The sequence below is a fragment of the Eutrigla gurnardus genome (assembly GCF_963514095.1).
Source record: "Eutrigla gurnardus genome assembly, chromosome: 5".
NCBI lineage: Eukaryota > Metazoa > Chordata > Actinopteri > Perciformes > Triglidae > Eutrigla > Eutrigla gurnardus.
In genome coordinates, this window is record NC_139919.1 from 19,881,371 (window position 1) to 19,903,423 (window position 22,053).

The following is a 22,053-nucleotide window of genomic DNA, read 5'->3' on the forward strand; positions in this document are numbered from 1 at the left end:
AGACATTTTGACTTGTCACAGCAGGAAATGCTCGGGTATTTCTATGGGTAACGAAGGGACCCTGAAACTGAGGGAGCATTAGTCTCATTACACCTGTGATTTTCCTACTCAAGACATGTCAAACTCTCTTCTGTGAAATATGCCATTTAACATCTCATATTTTGTATGTCATGGATTTCCAGTTCACTAGTTAAAAACCAGTGCGCAGATGCATGTGATTCTTTGGCCTTTTCCAATTTTACATGGTTCAATAAAATGCCTGAAACTGACCATGTCATAACATAACACACATAACTTTGGAATACGTAAATTATGAGAATTCAGTTGAATGTGTACACTGCAAAACACCAGAACCTTGTTAAATGTGCACTTATTCAATTCTCTGTAGTCATATGTGGTGATTACATCTGTTGACGGTTAAGGGTGCTGATAGTCTAGTTTTCGTACAAACAAATCACATGAAAACTGTGTTGAACGGTCTCTCAGGAGCCCATTTGTTCTTACTGAAGGCAATAAAACTGTAACAATGGGTCACAACCATACAGCTTCATTTTTTTAAAACATTAAATTTCAATAAAAAACAAGATTTTTTTAGCAAGCTATACTATAAAGAGGAGTAAACGGTGCATTTGGGTCCGTTTTAAGCGAAAGATTTGGTGCACTAGGGAGTATTTACAGCACCGTGATGATGGAACGTGCAGCAGTGTGGCTCACTGAATAAGATACCTATCGCAGACTTTGGCGAAACAACAAAATAATTATTGGTTTTAGTCTTTTCTGGTATCTTTTGACAAACACTCATTTTAAGGAAGTTATCATAAATATTGTTAGAAAATCCAGTCCACCATTATACTTCTCAGAGTCAGCTTTATTTTAAGTAGATTCTTGGTGATTATGTAGACATAATATCAATATATTTTAACTTATAAAAAAACTGGCAAAGTAGAATGTCACAAAATCAGGAAGATCGTGCAGATTAAATTTAAGGCCCTTTCCGAGCCAATCGAGTAGGTATTGTGTGGTACTTTGCAAACTTTGTAAAGATCAGGTTAACACTAAACCATTCTGTTATGTATCATTTTTATAAATGTGTTGTTGAGACCATAAAGCAGTATCCATCAGAAGCCAGCTATCTTCACTTTCTTCTTGAATAAGTTAAGTCACTGTCCATATCACTGCACACAAACCAATCTATATCAAGTACTATCAATCGGCCCAGAATGACAAAGGGCAGCATTCAGTGAGTGGTGGTTAAAAGTAGTTAAAAACAATCTTAACATAGCCATCTCTCTGCTTTAGTTAGGTTAGCTGGCTTGTTGAGGGAATACTAAAAAGTCGGCGGCTCTGGTCCTGGTCCAATTGGTTTCTGGTGTCTCTTGTGTTGATGTAGTGGAAGTGGTGAGGTAGGCTCACAGAGCAGATCCTCCTGATCTCACTTTTTGATAACAACCAGCACAGCTGAAGGCACCAAACCTAAAAAGACAGAAAATAAGGACAGATACGGTCAGTACAGCACAGTTCCATGCAGAAGCTAAACCACAAACGCTGAGACTGAGTTAATCGGTAAATATGCTATTGATTCCAATATAGTTCCAGTACTCACCCAGTTCTTTGAGGGGCTTCTCCATGTCCAGTTCGGTGTAGACATGACGGGGGTAGGGCGACAGCAGCGTGAAGTCCTGACCCTCAGGAGTGTTGCCATTCAACTGCACGTAGACGCGCACTGCAGCCAGCGGCTCCTGGGCCTTAAAGACCGCCGTGATGGTCGAGCCGTCCAGCAGACGCACCTTTACCATAAAGAAGTGAAAGAGCATTCGACCATTCCGTGCCACCCAAAAAAAGTAACGTTAAAAAGCTTTTCAATCTAATTAAATGAATGTCTCACATTGAAAAATAAGTCGAAACAAGTGACTACTTGTACACATCTGTTCTGGTGAAGTCTATTCATGTGTGTGCTGTGAAACGAAGCATGTCGGTGCACAAGCGTCATACTTCATTAGTCAATTGTGACTGAAGCCTGTACCTGTATCCTGGACTCATCGTACTCCTTCTTAGTGGGTGGAGGGCCGTGACTGGTGGGAGATGAGGGGCTGGGCTGGGCCGGTTGGGACGATGCCGCCGTGCTTGGGGGTCCAGCGCCTCCGAACTAAACGGGTTTTTTAAAAAATCATCTTGAGTTGTTGTTGTTGGTTCCAACAGAAATTGTAATAGAAAGAAATATGAAGTGAATAGGAACAAAAGGAAAACTGAAATTGGATAAATACTAAACGGACAATGATCGTGTTACCTTTTGTGCTCTCTCCTCTCGGTCTCGTGCAATCTTGTCCTTCACCCTTTGCCTGACAGCAATAAAGACAAGCCACACAATGACAGGCATTGAGATGGTAGAGTAGTTCAGCTGATGTGCTGACTGTCTGTTCAAATAATTTGTCACTCATTTCTGGTCTTAGCTTATGAGTTTTTTTTATCTTGTACAGAGCCGTGGGATTCCCTCCTGAATGTTTTACTAAATCTATGATTTCCACCGACTGTTTATTTCATGGATGGCATTTAACCAAGTTGCTGCTGATGCTTTACAAAGTGGTATTCAAGCATTGTTCAGCTTGTGCTGTCAGACATTATTTTTTGGACATTTCATACAGAATAATGAAGTAGAGATAAAATTGCAAGATGTTTTGTAAAACTTCCCCTTGAGTAAAAGTTTTAGGGAAATAAAATATGGAGAGTATAAACATCATCCCTGGTCAGACATGAAAAGTACTGTTCCTACTACCCAGGGCAAATCGATATAATAATTAGACTGTTATAATGAAAACAATACCTTGCCATTTTGTCCTCCATTTTCTCTTTCCTACGCTGGTCAGCAAGTTTTTTCATATCATCATCCTGAATCTTCTGGCGTATCTGCTGCAGCTCTTGGCCCTGTCTCCTCCGCTGCTTCTCCCGTTCCAACTCTTCTGCCCGCTCTCGCTCTCGTCTCTCTGCCTGCTTCACCCGCATCAGCTCCTCTAGCCTGAAAAAACAGACAACGTGTAGTCAAGTAACCCTGTTGTGTAGCGAGAAGAAGCTGTGAGTTGGACGTACAGTACTGGAGGGATTGTGTCATGTAGTTTGCACTCTGCACCTTCTAACTTGTTCAAGTTTTTCCTCCTCTGACATTGGCATCCTTGAAGGGTCATCGTCATCAATGAAGCTGCCCTCTCCACCAGCGGTCACTGAAGCCAAAATAAATGTACATGAGAAAGTGAAAGAGGAAAACAAATAGAAAGATATGTCTTTGTTGTATATTGAACTTGTGTTGTATATTTTCTCGAAAAATCATAAACTGTTTGTGGGTAAAATAACCAGATAAGAATATTTGTTTTCCTTATTGTGTGAATAAAAGACCAAAAACACAATATTGCCCACAATGTCCTAATAGAATCGGAGACATCAAAGGGATCGTACCATGGGGTAAAACATTCAGAAAAAATAAACATCTCAGAGGCACATTTATATCTCCCCATGGTATATATTGTCTACTTTATGGTGCCTGGCTTGCTTCCATGGTCCTGACCTTCAGCAGTGTCTGCTAGTGATGGCTGTTCTGTGGTAGACTGGCTGTCTGCTTCTCCTCCCAGGACATTCCCTACAGGCGGCACGTAGGGCTCATCGATGTCTGGGTCTTTCTCGTGTTCCACTAGCCTGAAAGCACATTAAACATGAAAGATGAGTTGACTTTCAGTGATGACGGAGGATTGTGTCGGTCCAGTCAGTTCAACATTTGAATGTTTATTTCTGTGTGTGTCAAACTCACCAGTCCATGGCTTGCTCTATCCCCTGGTTCCCTGTGTTGGCCACTGCCTTTTCCCTGAAAACACGAGTTAAAAAACAGACTTAACTCCAATGTTACACATTTTTATTTGTACTACTTTTAAAGTCGGCTCAAATCTAGGAACTACATTAAACGGAGTGTATTTTGGGATTTGGTGTCGCTCACGCTCTGTTTCTATTAAAGCCCATTTCCAGCAAGCTCTCCAGTGTTGTTAGCTCTGCCATCTTGACCTGAAACAAAATTGCACACGGTTACAAACCGACCATACAAAGGGTTTAAATACCTGAACTGGATGAGAGGAGAATGATGATATTCATAGGAAGAATATAGCTTTAGTTAGCATTTTGTCATCACGCTAGTCAAGGGAAGTTTACTATTTGTTCACATGACGTAAATGTAATATTCTGAATACAATGGCAACGTTGATGTAGCTCGTTCACGAAAGACTGGGCTAAAGAAAAAGTCCTTAGCTGTTTCATTGACTTCAGATACTAACTGTGGTTCAGTGTTATAACTTACTCTTTATTATCAGCGAATAGCAGTCGTGTAACAATACCTCCAAACGGGCGTCAATGTGCTGTTATGCTGAGTGCTAAAATTAGCATTAATGTGGCTAACGTTCAACTTACGAAATCTAGCTGGGAAGCCTCGCTGGCTAGCACGATTAAAAACGGCCGGGGACTCTCATGAGCTCTCCCTCGCGTTAACTATTAATATCTGGTTCGATGCTATGTGTGGAGGCACACACGCGTGTTGTTTAATTTCTCACAGAGGCAATATCGGCAAATATATTCACGAAGATAACGTTAGTTAGCTACTCACACATCGGTCAACACCGCTTCAACAGTACAGGAAGCCACATGGGTCAAACAGAACCGCGCGAGAATAGCGATTTTTTTTTTTTAAATGATTATTCATGCCCTCTGCAGCTATTTCAGAAATGTACCCATAATGTGTGTGCATAATAATATGATAACTTTGATTTACTCGACTGCCCTGCTACTAATATTCTCTTAAAAATAATAGTACCACAGTGTACAAATCCTTATTCTAAATTTTAATATGATAATATAATATTGTTTATTATTGAATTATCATTGAGTCAATAATGTGTGGTTACATTTTATAGCAAGTGCAATATTTGACTGAAATATAGAGTAAAATGTAAAAACACTTTGTCCCGTTGAATAAATGTATTTTAGTCTGCTATGTTTCTAGATCTGCCAACTCAAATGCAACCACTGTTATGGCTTAAATGTTTTGATAATTATGTCTGGTTTTGAGGGAACTTTAGTATAAATAAACAATGCAAAACATTCTCAACCGTTTCTTTCTTTACTCTTAAGAGAGAAAGAAAAACGTAGCCTTGCTATTCTTTGACTTCTGCTTCTTGGGAACATCAGCTGTCTATCAATTTAGTTTTTTTAATCTGTAATTTATATATTTAATATGAGATCAAATATAGTTTTCTGAAAATGTGTCAGCAGAGATGGGATGCAGTTAATTCAACATGCTTTCGGGCTGGATGGTGTCTCTTATTGGCCGCTGTCCATCTTGTATGATTTTCTCCCATCCTCTTGTGTCCGTGGGTGTTCAAACAGAATGCAATTTGCTGACTTAAATGGGAAGGTTGGGTCTGTTACATATTTACAGTGGGTGTAATGATTAATTTTTTTTCTCCCCCATGCAGTCTTAAGCAGCCCTCATTCACGAGTCTGCCATTACTCAGGGTCACTTCTGTCTCAGCCTGCTCACTTCTATCTGTCTTTTCTCCTCTTTTAAATGCTCACCTACTAACTGATTTTCTCTCCTTTTTACCATTTAGTTGTTTGTCTTGTTTTTCCTCACACTTCCATTTAATATTTTTTTTTGTCAGAATGAATGACTGAAATTAGTCTCATTTGCAGTAGCCCATTGGTGAGTATGAACTTTTTAAACTTGAATGTGGCTGATCACCTGAAAATTAATATTCAAAGAAACTGCTTTATTTCATCATTTAGGCCTTCAATCATTGTATGGGGCATACTAAGAGACATACAGGACAGTTCTGGTTTGCATTTACAACAAAATGATCATGTCATCTTGTATTGATTAGATATTAACTGCATCCACTCTGGGCAAATCACTGGAAGCGGATTAATTTTCTTAGATCAGTAAAGCATCAATCACAGATCACCTTTTAGCAATCTTGCTGTCTCATCTGAAGTGAACTGCAGAGTGGCTATTCAGACTGATCCACAATGGTTATTGGGGACATTTATAAAATGACAGAAAACTGAATTAAATTCCAAATGCTTCCTGATGGAATTATTGGTTGCCAGGCAACACAAATGCTTTGATTCTTAAAGTGTATTACATTTAATTTTTATAACAGAGTGGGTCTATTTGTTATATCCGTCCATCGGCATCCATAACTGTTTTCAAGGGGAAACTTGAACCTGTTCAGGGCAGGGACGTCACTAGGATTTAAAGACAGGAGAAGCCTACAAAATCTTTGCACTGCATCTTTTTAGTACTGTATTAGAACTACACAACAACCAGTCAACCTAATACAAGTTAAAAGTAACAGACATTGTCTTCTTCCATTCTCTTCTGTTGAACAAGAGTTAAGGTAAATGTGTCTTAAAGTGATACTAATTCCTCTCTCCATTAGATACGCTGCAGATCCAAAGAATTTCATTTAATTACACGAATTACTGTCCTATAGATTGGTTCAATCAGAGTGTGATTTTGCTCAGTAATGTTTCTGTCTTAAAGTATACAGTAGAATAAACCATGACTGATTTTAATGACTGAAATCTGACAACATAAATATGAACTTTACCCAAATAACTGTGTGTTTTGTGAGGATACAGTGTCTGTAAAAACCAAAAATCTAAAACAAATAGGCATTTACAGAAATGCTTCATTCTAAAGTATATTCTTTCTACAGACTATGATGCTATAATCCTAGAACTATATGTATACCTTTCATCAGTATTATATTATTCTGAAAATAAAGACAAAAAAAAAACTTGGGAACAATTTAGGGTAGCTCCAGCCCCCCTAAAATAGGCCTGACAATAGCCATACAACTGGTCACTGGTTCAGGGTATAAAAGGTGAAAAGGTCATCTCTGTAGATTAGTTAACCTGACCCCTGTCAAAAGGGTCTAGGTCTACTATAGTGTTGAGTCAACAAAAGCCTTGTTTAAAATATTTAAAAACGTGAGTTCCTAACATGGTATTGACCAGATCAGACTCTCTGTCCATAGTTCATCATAAACACATGTATTCTCATTTGAGTGCTGAGATTCAAATACTGATTATCTGAATGTACAAATAGAACTTCAAATATATAGCTAGGTGGGCAAAGTCAAAGGAGACAAGAAGGGATGAAGGTCTCTCTAGTCTCTACTTAAATTACTTTATGGTCCTGTTTTTCACAGAAGGAGAGGGTTAAGGGTCAAAGCTCAGTCCGGATAAGTTAAGAGAGATTCTGGGAAACTAAGACGAGGAAGCGATGCACACTCATGTTCACTACTTGTGTTCGAAACCATATCAATGCCTGTGTGTAAAAGATTAATTTGAATGGTCTCAAAGCTCCCTCCTGACTCCTGTTATAATGTCATTGAGTGTATGACCTTCATTTTATGGGTGTCATAAGGGTAAAATATTTTTGAGAAGCAGTAAAAAATCAGCAGATGTAAGATTATGGTGGTATATTTTACTAACCATTTATGAGGTGTGGGTGGCGTTATCAAATTAGGGTTATAGTAAAATGATTTGAGTTCATGTTGTCAACCCAACCAAAAGAGGGCAGCACTATTTCACGTGTGAAGCCTTTATCACATTGGTGCCATGTAGTTCAAATATGAAATATTGTTGGCATCTGGTGGTGTAAGCCAGGGTGTTGTAACAATAATCTTTTGATTCTGGACCTGAGCAATTCACAATCCATAAAAGGCACAGACATCAAAGGCCAGTGAAGAAAGTTTAACTTGTATTTTAAATGTCAGATGAACATCAACAAATAAAGGGAAACTGTTTTCACTTGTTGTAACACACTTGTTGTAACCTCCATCGATTTGTCTGAAATGGTCAATGTCAGCAGGAAACTGTGCAACCAATATTGTGGTGAAATGAATACGACCACAAAGTTCTCATGGTCTGCTCGAGCTGTCAGCGGTGCTGTTTCTGTGGGTCTCACCAGCTGTAACAGCATCTCCATATGGAACAACTCTGGCTTCCAGTGGACCTGCTGTTATCTGTGGTGGGACACCTCTTTTCATCGAGAAGCTGCTGAGACTATCCGTGGCTTACAGTTCACACATCTGACTTTCAAAAGTCAATGGTTTATGTACAGTAACACCTATTTTCTGTTTTTATAAAATGTGACATTTTGAATGCTTATTCCGAGGCAGGTTGGCTCATTGCAATAAAATTAAGCTGAACCCTTAAATCCTGTCTTTCTGTTTCTTACTGACATAATTGCACCTCAAAGGATGAACAATCTCTTTATTTTCAAAGTTGAGAGCAAATTATTGACAACTTTTATTCAGGTGTAATGCAAGAAGCTTAAAAGATATAGGCACAATACAAATTACAAGGCTTTCATATGACATAATTGCACCTCAAAGGACTGGAATAGAAGAATCTTTTCAATTTCAGGAGTTGCACGAGGGCAGGCTATTTTAGTTTATGAATAGTCATGCTGTTATAACAGTTCAATTGGAGTGCTTTATCCTACTGCCTGCAAAACAAAAGAATAGATCAGCTCAAAGTCTGATTAAACATCATTTTGAGGCACAAAATTACAGAAACTGTAAAAATGTTAGAAATACACATCGGCCAGTTTGAGAAATACACAATATAACCCATTTAAAGTTAAAACAAAACAGAAAATAAAGGTAGGGATCATTTTGACCACAGTTGTACGCAATTAGATATAACCTTTTGAAATCGAAACCAACACCAAATAAGAATATGAAACCAACATTTCTTGTCCAAGGTTATAAAAAAACTTTAATGGAAATACACACATGATAGAATGAACGAATGAATGTATGCTTTTGACGCAGTATATCATAAACAATGTTAACAACATATACCCTTTTTATTATTATAGGATAAGAGAGGAATACAACGATAATAAATACAAACAGCGCTGATAGTAAAATGCATTATTGTGGCCTTTTGGAGTGAGACATATTGCAAATAAAGACAATACTGCTAAATTGTGGAATTTAAAGTTGGACTGGACTTTGGACTTCGTGGACGCTCTTATTGTGAAATATGTCTATTTCCGGTATCCGCGTAGCTTTAGAAAGGTTCCGTAACTGACAGCTGGAACCGGTAGCTTAGCAAATTTGCTAACCGTCGAGGAGTTGTAACGGTTAAACGGTTCCTGTAGAATAATACGACAGTTAGTGGCCTAGAGCTAGACATTTAAGGTGGCGTGTAGTTGGCATTCCTACGTTAGCTAACGTCAGCTGAAAAAGGGGGGTCCTCCCTGCGCGAGTGACTCGCAGTGTGTGGCTAGCTAGCAAAGAAGAGGGTGGGAACAAAAAACTTCCAAGACCTCGCCCAGCCGTTGCTTCATTCCAGCGGGCAGCTACGCTTTTGACGGTGTGAGAGATCCACACCACTTAACCGGACAATTTTTCCAAGGGGAGACTGACACCGGTGTGTCAAGTGAGTGCAGAAATCAGTAACCATGTTCAGAAAAAACTTGAAGAAGGACCCCGAGCTGTTTCAGAACGTGTCGGAGGGGCTGCGGCGGCTATACCGGACCAAACTGTTCCCGCTGGAGGACACGTATCGATTCCACGACTTCCACTCCCCTGCACTCGAAGATGCCGACTTCGACAACAAGCCCATGGTCCTCCTGGTGGGTCAGTACTCCACCGGGAAGACCACGTTCATCCGGCACCTCATGGAACAGGACTTCCCCGGTATGCGGATTGGCCCCGAGCCGACCACGGACTCTTTCATCGCGGTGATGCACGGCGAACAGGACGGGGTGATCCCGGGTAACGCTCTGGTCGTAGACCCCAAGAAGCCCTTCCGGAAACTCAACGCCTTTGGCAACGCCTTTCTGAACAGGTAACGTTAAAGCCAGAGCCAAGTCCGCACACCACATTAAGCAGCTTACACTGAGCCATGTGAAAAATGTTGCGTTAATTCACTAGGAGTACAGGGACCGAACAGTTAGATGCCCGCGGGGTATTTATTAATGTGTGGTTGAAATCAATGTCACGTCAATGTCACGTCTGTCCTGAAATGTCATGTGTGGTAAGGACCGTGTCGTGACGGCACATCGCCCATGATTTAAATGTCTCCCCTGCGTGTCCTTTCACGTACCACCGCACAGGTAAATCCACAGTATACTGTTGCACAATGTTCCCAGCAGTCTCAAGAGTCAAGTGCGTGGAGACTTTTCCCCTCTTTCATCATCCTGAGAAAATGCGGGTGTTATGTGTCAACAGATGTGTGGAGTGGAAGAACCACTCTGTGTATGACAAACCAAAGGACAGGAAGGTGCTTTCCAACACTTGATCCTGTTGGCCAGGAAGTACTTTTACTTTTAATGAAATCCTGCCTGTTAACATTGTACCGTGCCTTTCTTCAGGTATTTCTTACTTAAAGTACAAGGCAGAGCCACTGGTGATGGATTGTTTTGTCCCAGTGTCACAGTTAGGCCCCTTGAACATAGAAATAGTTTTGAGTCTTGCTAGGCAACAAGATGACCTTGTCCTGCCCTCGGATGTAGGTGCTATAAGTTTTGTACCCCTGCTCATATAAGTGTTACTTCATCAGTAGAGGCCGACAAGCCAACTCCCCTATTCACTACATGTTTGTAGGCCTTGTGAAATCTTATCACAAAGGTTTAAAGGTTTTTGATGTGACTGCATCTTCTTGCTGTATTGTTCCATTGAGTCAGCAGGTGTTTCACATAGACAGTTAGCCAATTGGAATTTGATCAATGTGCCCGATGATCCAGTTATTCTGAAGAAACCTCCAGGGTACTTGCCAAGGCTCTACCCCCATGACTAAGACTGGCATGACTCAGAAGTATTGCACAGGTGTGGTTTTTCACAAATGAGTACAAGATGAGATGGCAAAAAATTAAATGGAAAGCAGCAAAATAAAAGCAGAAGAAAAAGTGAAACAAACCAATAGTATAGAGAGCAAAGACCCAGAGTGCAAGGTGAGAGTGCACAGGCAAGGTACTATGATTCAGAGCTAGCATGAGGATGCTTGGTGAAAACATCTTAATCCGATCTATTGTGTGTGGATTTGTGATGACATCAGATGGCTGACATCCAGTTGTTGATAGTGTCACTTCCCGTAGAGGATGTGGGTATATCCCCACTTCCCAGTGGCTAGTGTGGTGGTGTCACCCCGCACAGCCAAACAGATGGCCAAATAATACACAAATGACTTTCTCTTCATGGTCTTAATCTCTTATTAGTTGTAGATTATCAGGTGTCGCCATATTTTAAAGTCTCAAGTTGACACTTCCCAAGCTCTGCCTATGTCCTATTATCAATTTTGGATTGCTTCCCTCAATTATGTGGACTGTTTGCTTTATCTTGCGTGAGTGCAAGCTTGTGCCAAACAGCATCAATCAAACTCAGGAATCTGAAGTAACACATTTCAGATAACAATTTAAAAGAGCGAGGGGGGCGGGGTTAATTCACCCCTTTTAGAGTTTATTACAGAATTGAGAGGAAACCAGATAACATTATGTATGTAATAAACAATGGATATTGTCCTTTGTAGCATCATTTGTCAAACTGTTGGACACACTCCTGTGATATCACAGGGCTTGTGGTTCTCTTTGAATTCAGGCGTGAGTTGCATTCATTGGTTTAGGGAACGCTAACATGATCATAACATTATGTATGTATGACAATAGCAGGTGCATGACCTGATTGAACAGCTTTGTGTATTTGTAGGCATAATATGTAATCAATCACTTGTGATGGCACGTAGACCAGAGCAGGCCTACAGTTGATTAAAAAGTGTGTAAAGTACCAGATCCAGACACATTTTTGGAACTTGGCTGCTTTTGACTTAGACTCTGCCCGTTTTCCACTTTCCTTTTAGAAGTTCAAAAGTATTTGGGTTGGCTTTCAGCTGTTGGTTGACTGAATGTCTTTTTATTCATAGAAGAAAGCAGATATAGATATCAAGGATCAGATTGCGTTAATGGATGGAGGAGAAAATGTCAGTGGAGCACACAAGGCCTTGCTCAGCATGATGGAAGTACCATGGTGTAGCTCTTTAAACATAGTCATTCTACCCGCAGGTTAGCCTTTAACTACCTACCCCAGAGGTAATATAGTTATTTATTTATGAAGCGAGTAAACAGAAATCTCTCACATACCTACATTTTGCTCTTGGATTGGAAAAACCTAGAAATGGCTGCTGTATACAAAAGTTGCCACTTTTTTTTCTTTCTTTTTTTACAGCTTTTCTATTATTTTTTATTATTATTATTATTTTAAGCAGCCTGGTATCACATTGTGTCCCATTGCATGTTTACTGATTTGTATTAGAGGTGCACCAATACTCAGTCAGGACTGATGTTGCCTTACACATAAAAGAATGATCCAAATCCCTTATCATATCAAAACAGAAGTTATCGCAGGACACTTTACACAGCAGGACTAGAATATGCTCGTGATTGTGATGATGAGTCAATACATTTTAAAGTCCCATCATCACCAAGGAGCAAGCGTTACAGCGACAGTGGCGGGAGAAAACTGCCTTAATAGGCTTTTAGGCAGAAATCTCAAGCAGACCACGCCATTGGGTTCCATCTGCATTTGGTGTTGGTAGTAGTATAGTTAGTATTTAGCATTAAATCATTAATGTCTCTGGAAAAAGATGAACCTGCATATTATTTTGTTAGTTAAAATACTGCTTTAGCCAGAGGGCCTTGATGCTCCTGTGCTCTCTGTAAGCCATTAGTTAGCAAAACCTGACTCAGCAAAGTTTAAGTTCCGCACTGGCCCACCCTGGCCTCCACTGTCCTGCTCCATCCTGTCCTGATCATGGCCTTTTATTCCAGGACACTGACTCTGCACTTTACTCAGATAGGGGTTGACACATGCATAACTTTCAGAGCACATAACAAACAAATATACATGAGATCCTGCATGCAGATACAGATAAGAGTAATAAAACAAAAAGTAATTTCTCTCTCACACACACACACACATGCACACATGCGCATATGCGCACGTGCACGCACACACAAGATTTTAGAGGAAGCCAACACGGAAAAGTGACACAGCGCTAACCTGATCTGTCCACATCCCTAGTGCTAGCGACTGTTTCCTCTTCTTTACGGGAAGTTGAGGCTGCAATGTGGGAGAAGGTCATTGGTCAGGAGGTGGGGCAAGAGAGGAAGACTGTCTTTCATGAGCTGGAGCCAGATCCCCAATCACATGAGAGCTCTGATGTGGAGTATTAACCCAGCCCATCATGCTGGGGCTGCAGCTTCAGAGAAGATTTTTCAACTTCCTCCAAACATAATTGAAAAGCAAAGGATTTCAGGTAGTTCAAGGCCCTTGGGGCCCCTGTGCCTAGCAGGGTCCTCTGTTTCTGCGAATTCCAGCTTGAATTCAGTGGAGCATTCTTTTCCCCGCAAGCTATGAGTGGAAAATATCGGATAGATAGTTAAATGGAAAACCCGTGTCAAAATTCCAACTGGATATCATACGCCATCCACTATGAGAGGGAGTGGAAAAGGCTACATGTTTGTTATCTCTAGCAGTCACTGTTATTGTAATGTAAAAGCATGCGTAGGATCTCTATGCGAGAAGCCCATCTCTCATATTTCTTTGACTTGTTCATTGTCCTTGGATTTTCCTTTTTCCTCCCTATGTGTGGTATAGGATTTCTGTTCGTGTGTGTGTGTGTGTGTGTGCGCGCCTGCCCTCAGTGTGGTTGCAGCAGGAATGTAAAATCACGGTTCTCCCGGTCTTATGACCCGGTGCCTCTGAGCTCATGTTGTGGGCAGCAGAGTGAGAAGTAGTGGGGTGTCTTAACAATTCCCTTCTTTGTCCTGTGTGGGACACCATGGGTTTATGCAAAACCACTCATCCTCTCATGCTTTATAGTGTGTATATCTGTCTGTGTTTGCGTGAGTGTGTGTGCTTTGGCTTAATTTCTGTTGGAGAGCGACACTCCCCTTTTTAAAGTTTAAACCCCAGTGTCCCAACTTCAAGGAGACCATTGTGTAGTGAATTATGTTGCTTTGGAAATTACTTTTCATAACCTACAGTATAATGCATTGTACTAGTGTTTCCCTAACATTCCTACGTCAATGGTTACCTCCTATAAGCAAGCCTAAAATACTAGATCCAAAGATCCAGAGTGTTAACTTGAGATGAAACAATGAATCAATGAATGAACAGCAAATTAATTAATTGGCACATATTTGGATAAGCTATTTATACTGTAAGTCATATTTAAAGAAAAACTACCAAATGTTCTTAGGGTCCAGCTTTTTGAGGATTTGCTGCTCATCTTTTTCTTATGTTATGGTAAACCAAACCTCTATTTTTTTTTACTTTTGGTCAGACAAAACGAGTCATTCTAGACTTTAGGAAATTGTGACCAGCATCTGTTACTATTCTCTGACATTTTACAGCCCAAATGATTCCTCATTGATCTAGGAATCAATAGGCAGATAATTCAATAAGCTCTAGTGTCAAGTTAAGACCAGGCATCCAATATGCTGTCTAGAAAAACTTTGGTACTTTGGCGTTTATTTTAAAATGTATCCACTATTATCAACTTAGTATATCCATGTGAACATTGTTCCACCCTCTTCTCTTCAGCAGGGATAATGCTAATGTTATTGCATGACAGCAGGAAGGTTGTTACTGAACCGCTCCAAAATTTTGTCTGTTTAATGCCATGCTTATGTATAAACACTCGTACCTGACGGTATTTTTTATGTCCCTCCCCCTTTACCCCTATGCCTCATACTCCTCTTTCTCTTTCTACCCCCCTCCCCCCCCTCCCCCTGTATTTTCTTGGCAGGTTCATGTGTGCCCAGATGCCTAACCCTGTCCTGGAGAGCATCAGTATCATCGATACTCCTGGAATCCTGTCTGGAGAGAAACAGAGGATAAGCAGAGGTCTGCCTGATGTAAACACAATACTTTACCCACTATCTCTCTCAGCTCGGCCACTAGCACTATTATTGTTTAACAGAGCCACACCCTCTTACTGTAATGGCATACGTACAAAATGAAGCCACAGGAAGTCACAAGTTTAGATATGAAAAAGGAAACAAGCTTAAACGATCTACATACTCTTCCTTTCCCTCGCTCTGGTACTTCTGTTTGGTATGTGCTCGTTCTACAAAGTCAACTGTAGCAGTCTAGCTTGTAGTCCTGTCAGACCTTTATTTATTTCTTAACACCCTCAGGTCAACGCCTCACCAAACAGGTCATGTAAATCTGATGGAGGCTTTCACAGTCTGGCAGTAGCAAGGCGAGAGCACAGCCAGAGCACTTTGAAGTTAATTTCCTGTCTCTGTACCTGTGGTTTTCTACAGCACCATCCCCTTTCACATCCTTCCCTCTTTTTTGTTTTTCTTTCTGTTTTCAGATCGGCCTGTAGCCATGTTTATATTAAAAGATAGAATGAATGACAATAATCAAACACGTTTCCTCTACATAGCAAAAAAATAACGATTCTGTGACCTACACGGTCTCCTCAGAACTGCCACATACACAGTTTTCATTTTTAGTTTTAGTTGATTTTGATGATCATACAGAACTCCGGCAGAAGATAACAGTGCAGCTGAACACAGCTTCTGCTTTTTCTACCTGATATGAGCCCCTTTAAGAGGAAGCACACATACAAGAGTTTTTGTGTACTCTAGGGAAAGGATATGGAGTTAAATGGCAAACATAGCAGAGAGTTTCCCAAGACTACCCCCCCCCCCCCCCCATAGAGCTGATACACAGTCCGTAAATCTGCTCTTTATTATTGAGTTGGATTTCCCACGACACACAGCTAGAAGAAAAAGAGAGAGTATTAACAAGTAGAGTTTAAATGACGAGCAACAAAAAAATAATCCGCAGCTATTTAAAACATTTGAAAACATTCCTTTGGGCTTTATGACATTTTATGGTCATTTTTCACCGACAATTCCTGAATCAAACTGTTAATCCATGAATTGAGAAAATAGCGGTCAGATTAACTGAAGTAGATTGCTGTAGCCATAAGAAGAAGCAGAAAGAGAAACGTAAAGAGTAAGGATGGCAAGGAAGACACTGAAGAGGCGACTGTAAACGGACTAGTGTAAATTAGTGCTAAGAAACTAAAAAGTCTGTATGAATAAATGAAGAGACTGGCTCATGTGGAGCTAACCCCGTCTAACAAGAGGAGTAGCAGATGAAATCCTACACCTCATACCTCCGTTTTGCCTCTATACATACTTATACATTCTTACTCAGGGGAAAAGAACAGAGAAACACGCATACCTCACACACACACACACACACACACACACACACACACACACACGTTATCCGTGTCTATATAAACACAGATACAATACTGTACTACCCAGACATACTGTACTCATTGTGTCATATATAAACAGGACGGATTGTATTGTGCTGCCAAGGTGTGACGGGCATGTGTGTAAGTCATCTTGATATTCACAAACAATTAAACTGTTCTCCATTCATGGATGTCTTAAGATTACATAACTCTTTGACTATGGATTCATTTTTGATGAAGTCAGCATGTTAAGTGCGGTTCAGAGTTTGTTCCTCCATGAACTACGAGTGATACGTGATGAAAACTATAACAAAACTGATTTTGCAATACTTCACATCGTTGTTAGTGATGACTTGCCATTCAGCAAATTTAGCTGACTCAAAGGTTTGTCAGAAGCTAAGAAGAAACCTTTCGAACTTTGGGCGCAAGATCACTGTCGCTTTGTTTTCAGGAGTCGTTTGACATTTTGGAGACACTTGTATTCACCTTCTTGCCCAGAGTTGGATTAGAAGATAAATGCCACTCGTGTCTGTATACACTAAATATGAAGCTACTGCCAGAGATAGTTAGCTTAGCATAAAGGGGAAACAGCGAGACAGGCTCTGTTGTAACAAAATCAAGTAAAAGTAAAGCTCACTAATTAACATGTTCTATCTCCTTTGTTTACTATGGTTAAAAACCGAAGCGTAGAAATGATGATTTGTGTTTTTATGTGCCCGTCCTTTAAGAGATTCAACTATTGGTCAATTAATCAATTAGTCGATCGACATAAAATTAATAGCCAACTATTTTAATAAAACTTTGATAGTGTCAGCCTCTCAGATTTGTGGCCTTTTTGTTGTCTTCTTATGTTATATTAAACTGAAGATCTTTAGGTTTCAGAGACACATCAACAGTTGTTCATACCATGTGCTATAAGTAGGTCTAAGCTTGAGCAGCTGTCCTTGACCCATGTGTTCCAAACTGACACGACAAAGAATGAGCAAATGTCCTCGGCTGGTTCCCACAGGGATCTTGGACTTTAAATATTCCCCTTTTATCCCACACTCATTTCGCATGTCGTCATGCGCACAAGCAGTCACAAAGCCCTTTTTTGTTGTCCAACTCTTCATGATCACTCATCGTTTGTCTCCCTTTTTATATATCTATATCAGTCTAATTTTGTCCATGTTCTGTATCGCTGTTTCTCTTTTGTAAACATGTGCTCAGCCTCAGACAAAAGCCAGCTTTGCTGGAATGCATCAGCAGCAGATCTACCGCTGATTGTGCGACAGCCGAGATGAGCTTTTAGCGCAACTGCATTCTTCTCTGATCAGATGACACACGGACGCTAATCAAAACCATAACTTTCTCTCCCTCCTCAGAGGCAAAGGAAAGCTTAGTGGAAAAGGCCCGTTTTATGTAATTTGACTTAGTCCCCTTGTTTCTCAAATAGAAAAAGGAAGTGAATAAGTACAGTACGTTTCTGTACTCGGGTTTGACACTTTTCTGTGTCATGTTCATAACTGACTATCTTAACAGTTGTATTTCCTGTTTATCGGTTTTGTACAGTATTATTTCCTTTTATTACTTTCATTTTCCATCAGGCTTGATTTTTACTTCAACTTCTTCTTCTTCTAAGTGTCTTTACCTTTGTTTGCCTCTCCTGCTGTCTCAGTTAAGCTAGTTAATAGGTAGCCAGGGGGAAACTGTCCTGCCTCTTGAGAGCCCTTATCTAAACATTAATGGATCAACATGACTTAGAATATGAATGTAGAACCCACAATTAAACCTGCAACACACACAATGGATTGACTGATTGGAGCCATTGAGCTCTTTCTCAGGCTAAACTCTTGTATTTCTCCACTTCAGTATGCTACGTTTTGTTAGCAAGATGTTGAATGTGTATTGGCCTTTTAAAAATAGGCCATACATATTTGATTTACAAATCCTGTAATGTTTTTTGGCAACAAAGAAATATGCTAAATCAAAATACTCCCTGCCCTCGCTCACCATGTGTTGGATGGTTAAATGATTTGGAAAACTGAGGGACAAATTCAGTGAAACAACTGTCAACAAAACGAGGCAATAGTGCAATGTGTCATTAGGGGGAGATCCCATCTTTAATCCGCTGGTCTTCCCTACTTTTCTCTTTCCAGGGTACGACTTTGCCGCCGTGCTGGAGTGGTTTGCTGAGCGCGTGGACCGCATCATCCTCCTGTTTGACGCCCACAAGCTGGACATCTCGGACGAGTTCTCTGAGGTGATCCGAGCTCTGAAGAACCACGAGGACAAAATGCGCGTGGTGCTGAACAAGGCGGACCAGATCAGCACTCAACAGTTGATGAGGGTCTACGGAGCACTGATGTGGTCTTTGGGAAAAATCATCAACACGCCCGAGGTAAGAAGGATTTTGTTTTTTCACACATCCATTTAAATACTACTGTGGATTACAAAAGCACAATGTTTCCATCTAATTTGGATCTGGGACTGAAATGTTCATGTTTTGAGAAAAAAATGTGTCTATTTTGGGTACGGCTAGACAGAGGAGAGATGACTTTACAAGGATTTGGTAATTGAATAGTGACATATTTAAGATTATTCTAGAAAATGTTCTCAGTTTTTCATTTTAACAAAAGACACACAAAAAAAAAAACTTGTTAGCCGATATCGCGTGACCCAGCTTGTCTTATGATTTATCCCTGACTGTTTAGTGAATGATTGATCCGGAGCAATATTCATAAACCAATCCCAGAGAAACCTTTGGATCATGTAGAGAATTATTCACTGACTTTGACAGTCCATTGTGTTGTGAAGCCCCTACAGGATGTAAAGCACAGAACCAAATTTTATTATTGCTTCACTGTCAACCTCGCATACCTGTATCGCCACACATTTTGTGTCCCTTTTTTCAGTGTACAAATACATTTTTCTGTCTATTTATTTTTAACCATTCTCACCAGATTGCCGTTTTGCGTATGCCTTTATGGTTGGTGTGGGCAGCAAAGTGTTACCTGATCAACTGTGGAGATTAATAGGTCAACTTGTGCAAACTTTATTTCAGGTGGTGCGAGTGTACATCGGGTCATTCTGGGCACAGCCCCTGTTGGTCCCAGACAACAGGAAGTTGTTTGAGGCAGAGGAGCAGGACTTGTTCTTGGACATCCAGTCGTTGCCACGTAACGCAGCTCTACGCAAACTCAATGACCTCATCAAACGAGCACGCCTCGCCAAGGTCAGTAGTAACAAGACTAAACCCTATTCGCTCGGGACTAGTATTACATGAGGACCTCAGGTGATTTAGAACAAAAGAAATCAGGCCGAAATATGGCAGGTCATTTGCGCTGGAATTTTTACTTTACATTTTACAGAAATGGCCGATTTGCATAGGATTAACATCAAAGACATCCTCCGCAATTATTACAAATAACTACAGGTCGACAGGTTAGACTAGTCCCATGCAAATAAGGCTTAAGGCTGCATTCCAAATCACATACTTTCTACTTTTAGAAACCACTGCACATATCCTAAAAAGTATATACTATTGCATGTAGTATGCGAACATTTGGGTCATACTAATTTGTCATAACATTGCACCTGAAACTTTGACCCTCTTGCTCATATAGCCCATATATATGATATCCGTTCATCCACTGTGCACTCCTGAGGATTGTGGGTCAGAATAGCCAGAAAAGCATGCTGGCTGGCGTACTGCAAAATGCAACCGGATGCAGTAGGTCGGACATCCAGGTGTTTTTGGCAGGATTAACCCCTCTTAGTCAATTAGTACACTAATTGGTCTTTTTGATCTTCATCATTTTTGAATGCTTTTCATGCTGAATGACTTATTTCCAAGATAATTATATATTGCTGTGTCAATAAATCAACAAATCAATTGGTCAACTAAGAATTTCGAGCAATTTGATAAATCAGAAGAGAAGAGGGATTTTTTTTTCTGCAACCATATATTAAATGGATATTTTTTAAATTACAGGTACAGGCCTATATTATAAGCTCTCTGAAAAAGGACATGCCGAGTGTGTTTGGAAAGGATTCCAAGAAGAAGGAGCTGATAGCCAATCTGGGAGAGATCTATCATAAGATTGAGAAGGAGCACCAGATCTCACCTGGAGACTTCCCCAACATGGCCAAGATGCAGGTAAGATTTAAAAAAAAAAAGATAAATCCAGCTACCTGCAAAATACACCGTAATATATATACCATTCAGTTTTACTTAACTGATGAAATATAACCTTTGAGTCTATTTCTGGTGTGCTATATAAAGTTTTAGAAACAAACGGTTCAGAGTAGAATGACCTTCAAACCTTTACTCTCTTCACACCTTCACCCTTCTTTCCTGCCATTGCCCTCCAGGATGGGCTCAGGACGGGGATGAGATTTATTTTTCCTGGTTTGTCAGGAAATCCTGCTTCTTGTATGCTGCACCCATTGGTAGCCACTGAAGACCGATCTATTTCTATCACCAATTCCTGTTTTCTCTCAACCCCCATCCCTTCAGGAGCAGCTAAATGGCCAAGACTTCTCTAAGTTCGCAGCGCTGAAGCCCAAGCTGCTGGAGAATGTGGAGGACATGCTGGCCAATGACATTGCCCGTCTTATGGCCCTGGTGCGGCAGGAAGAGGCCGCCATGCCCAGCCAGTCCGTCAAGGGTGGAGCCTTTGAAGGAACGATGAGTGGACCCTTTGGTCATGGCTATGGAGAGGGTGCCAGCGAAGGCATTGATGAGCTGGAGTGGGTGGTGGGTCGTGACAAGCCTACATATGATGAGATCTTCTACACCCTCTCTCCTATCAATGGTAAAGTGTCCGGCGCTGCGGCCAAGAAAGAGATGCTAAAGTCCAAACTTCCCAACTCGGTCCTGGGCAAGATCTGGAAGCTAGCCGACGTGGATAAAGATGGCCTCCTCGATGATGAGGAGTTTGCCCTGGCCAACCACCTGATCAAGGTGAAGCTGGAGGGCCACGAGCTGCCGGGCATGCTCCCAGGACACCTGGTGCCCCCATCAAAACGCGGGATGTCCCTAGAGGAGTAGAGTAGACGGGGAGGGGAGGGGCCTGGAGACCAGCCATGTCAACGCTTTGCATCATGTTCAGGACTCTCCAGAGAAATGTCCAACCACAAGCATGAACAGCATAATCCTCCATCAAGCTGTGAGGCTCCAGGCTTCCTGTCACACCATGATGAGGTATCGCTGTGATGTTTTTCACCAGAGAGAGACTGGAGGGGTTCAGGGAGGTGGGAGGGAGGGAGGGAGGGAGGGAGGGAGGGCAGGTAGGTCCATCTTTGTGCATTAGAGGATAATATTTAGGTATCTATTAGTAATAAATGGGGGGGTTTATTTGCAAACTGATGAAAAGACACGATCATGAAAGGATCATGAACTGGTGGGTAGTTGGAGGTTGCATGATGGGGCTGAACATGGATTTCTACATCCTGTGTAAAAGATGTCTTCTAAGTATACAGTCCATGTTATTATATGTTGATCCAAAGAAATATAGTTTTTTTCTTCCATTTGGAGAGAGAAAGAGGAAATAAATAAAAATGGCTGTTAGAATTGTTTTATCTATATTTTTGTATTTCCCAACTGTTAACTTTGACTCTTTCCAAATGCTTGCCTTTTTATTATTTTGCCAGATAAATAAAAAGGAGTACTGTACCATCTGACTTGTGGATCTGTGGGTTTTTATTGAAACATTCTGTGATACATAGCATTGATTGGAGTTG

At 40.7% G+C, this 22,053-nt stretch overlaps 2 protein-coding genes across 4 annotated transcripts; one reads left to right on the forward strand and one right to left on the reverse strand.

Moving 5' to 3' along the window:
- Nucleotides 1-24: 24 nt before the first annotated feature.
- Nucleotides 25-4,705, reverse strand: ubxn1 (UBX domain protein 1). 2 transcript variants are annotated; one of them, XM_084009766.1, is made up of 10 exons: nucleotides 4,637-4,705; nucleotides 3,980-4,044; nucleotides 3,797-3,850; nucleotides 3,557-3,684; nucleotides 3,125-3,215; nucleotides 2,822-3,013; nucleotides 2,288-2,339; nucleotides 2,024-2,146; nucleotides 1,604-1,787; nucleotides 25-1,473 (listed from the first exon to the last, which is right to left on the reverse strand). In XM_084009766.1, the coding sequence occupies exons 2-10, from the start codon at nucleotides 4,036-4,038 to the stop codon at nucleotides 1,433-1,435; spliced, it is 924 nt and encodes a 307-aa protein (XP_083865892.1). In that variant the 5' UTR covers nucleotides 4,039-4,044; nucleotides 4,637-4,705; the 3' UTR covers nucleotides 25-1,432. The 2 variants fall into 2 exon arrangements, with proteins under 2 accessions (XP_083865892.1, XP_083865893.1); XM_084009767.1 differs by lacking the exon at nucleotides 4,637-4,705 and adding an exon at nucleotides 4,334-4,578.
- Nucleotides 4,706-9,156: 4,451 nt separating this feature from the next.
- Nucleotides 9,157-21,990, forward strand: ehd1a (EH-domain containing 1a). Of its 2 annotated transcripts, XR_014597201.1 has the most exons (7): nucleotides 9,157-9,897; nucleotides 14,854-14,951; nucleotides 18,468-18,709; nucleotides 19,373-19,543; nucleotides 20,303-20,467; nucleotides 20,828-21,554; nucleotides 21,592-21,990. XR_014597201.1 is itself a non-coding variant. In XM_084010159.1 (6 exons), the coding sequence occupies exons 1-6, from the start codon at nucleotides 9,509-9,511 to the stop codon at nucleotides 21,359-21,361; spliced, it is 1,599 nt and encodes a 532-aa protein (XP_083866285.1). In that variant the 5' UTR covers nucleotides 9,157-9,508; the 3' UTR covers nucleotides 21,362-21,575. The 2 variants fall into 2 exon arrangements, 1 of the variants encoding a protein (XP_083866285.1); XM_084010159.1 differs by lacking the exon at nucleotides 21,592-21,990 and having other exon boundaries at nucleotides 20,828-21,575.
- Nucleotides 21,991-22,053: the final 63 nt, after the last annotated feature.

Coding starts and splice junctions, on each gene's coding strand:
- ubxn1 (XM_084009766.1), bottom strand. CDS start 4,038: ATGGCAGAGCTAACAACACTGGAGAGCTTGCTGGAAATGGGCTTTAAT. Junction 3,851..3,979: donor GGCTTTAATAGAAACAGAGC/GTGAGCGACACC, acceptor TCGTGTTTTCAG/GGAAAAGGCAGTGGCCAACA. Junction 3,014..3,124: donor AAACTTGAACAAGTTAGAAG/GTGCAGAGTGCA, acceptor CTGTTTTTTCAG/GCTAGAGGAGCTGATGCGGG.
- ehd1a (XM_084010159.1), top strand. CDS start 9,509: ATGTTCAGAAAAAACTTGAAGAAGGACCCCGAGCTGTTTCAGAACGTG. Junction 18,710..19,372: donor AAATCATCAACACGCCCGAG/GTAAGAAGGATT, acceptor ACTTTATTTCAG/GTGGTGCGAGTGTACATCGG. Junction 19,544..20,302: donor AACGAGCACGCCTCGCCAAG/GTCAGTAGTAAC, acceptor TTTAAATTACAG/GTACAGGCCTATATTATAAG.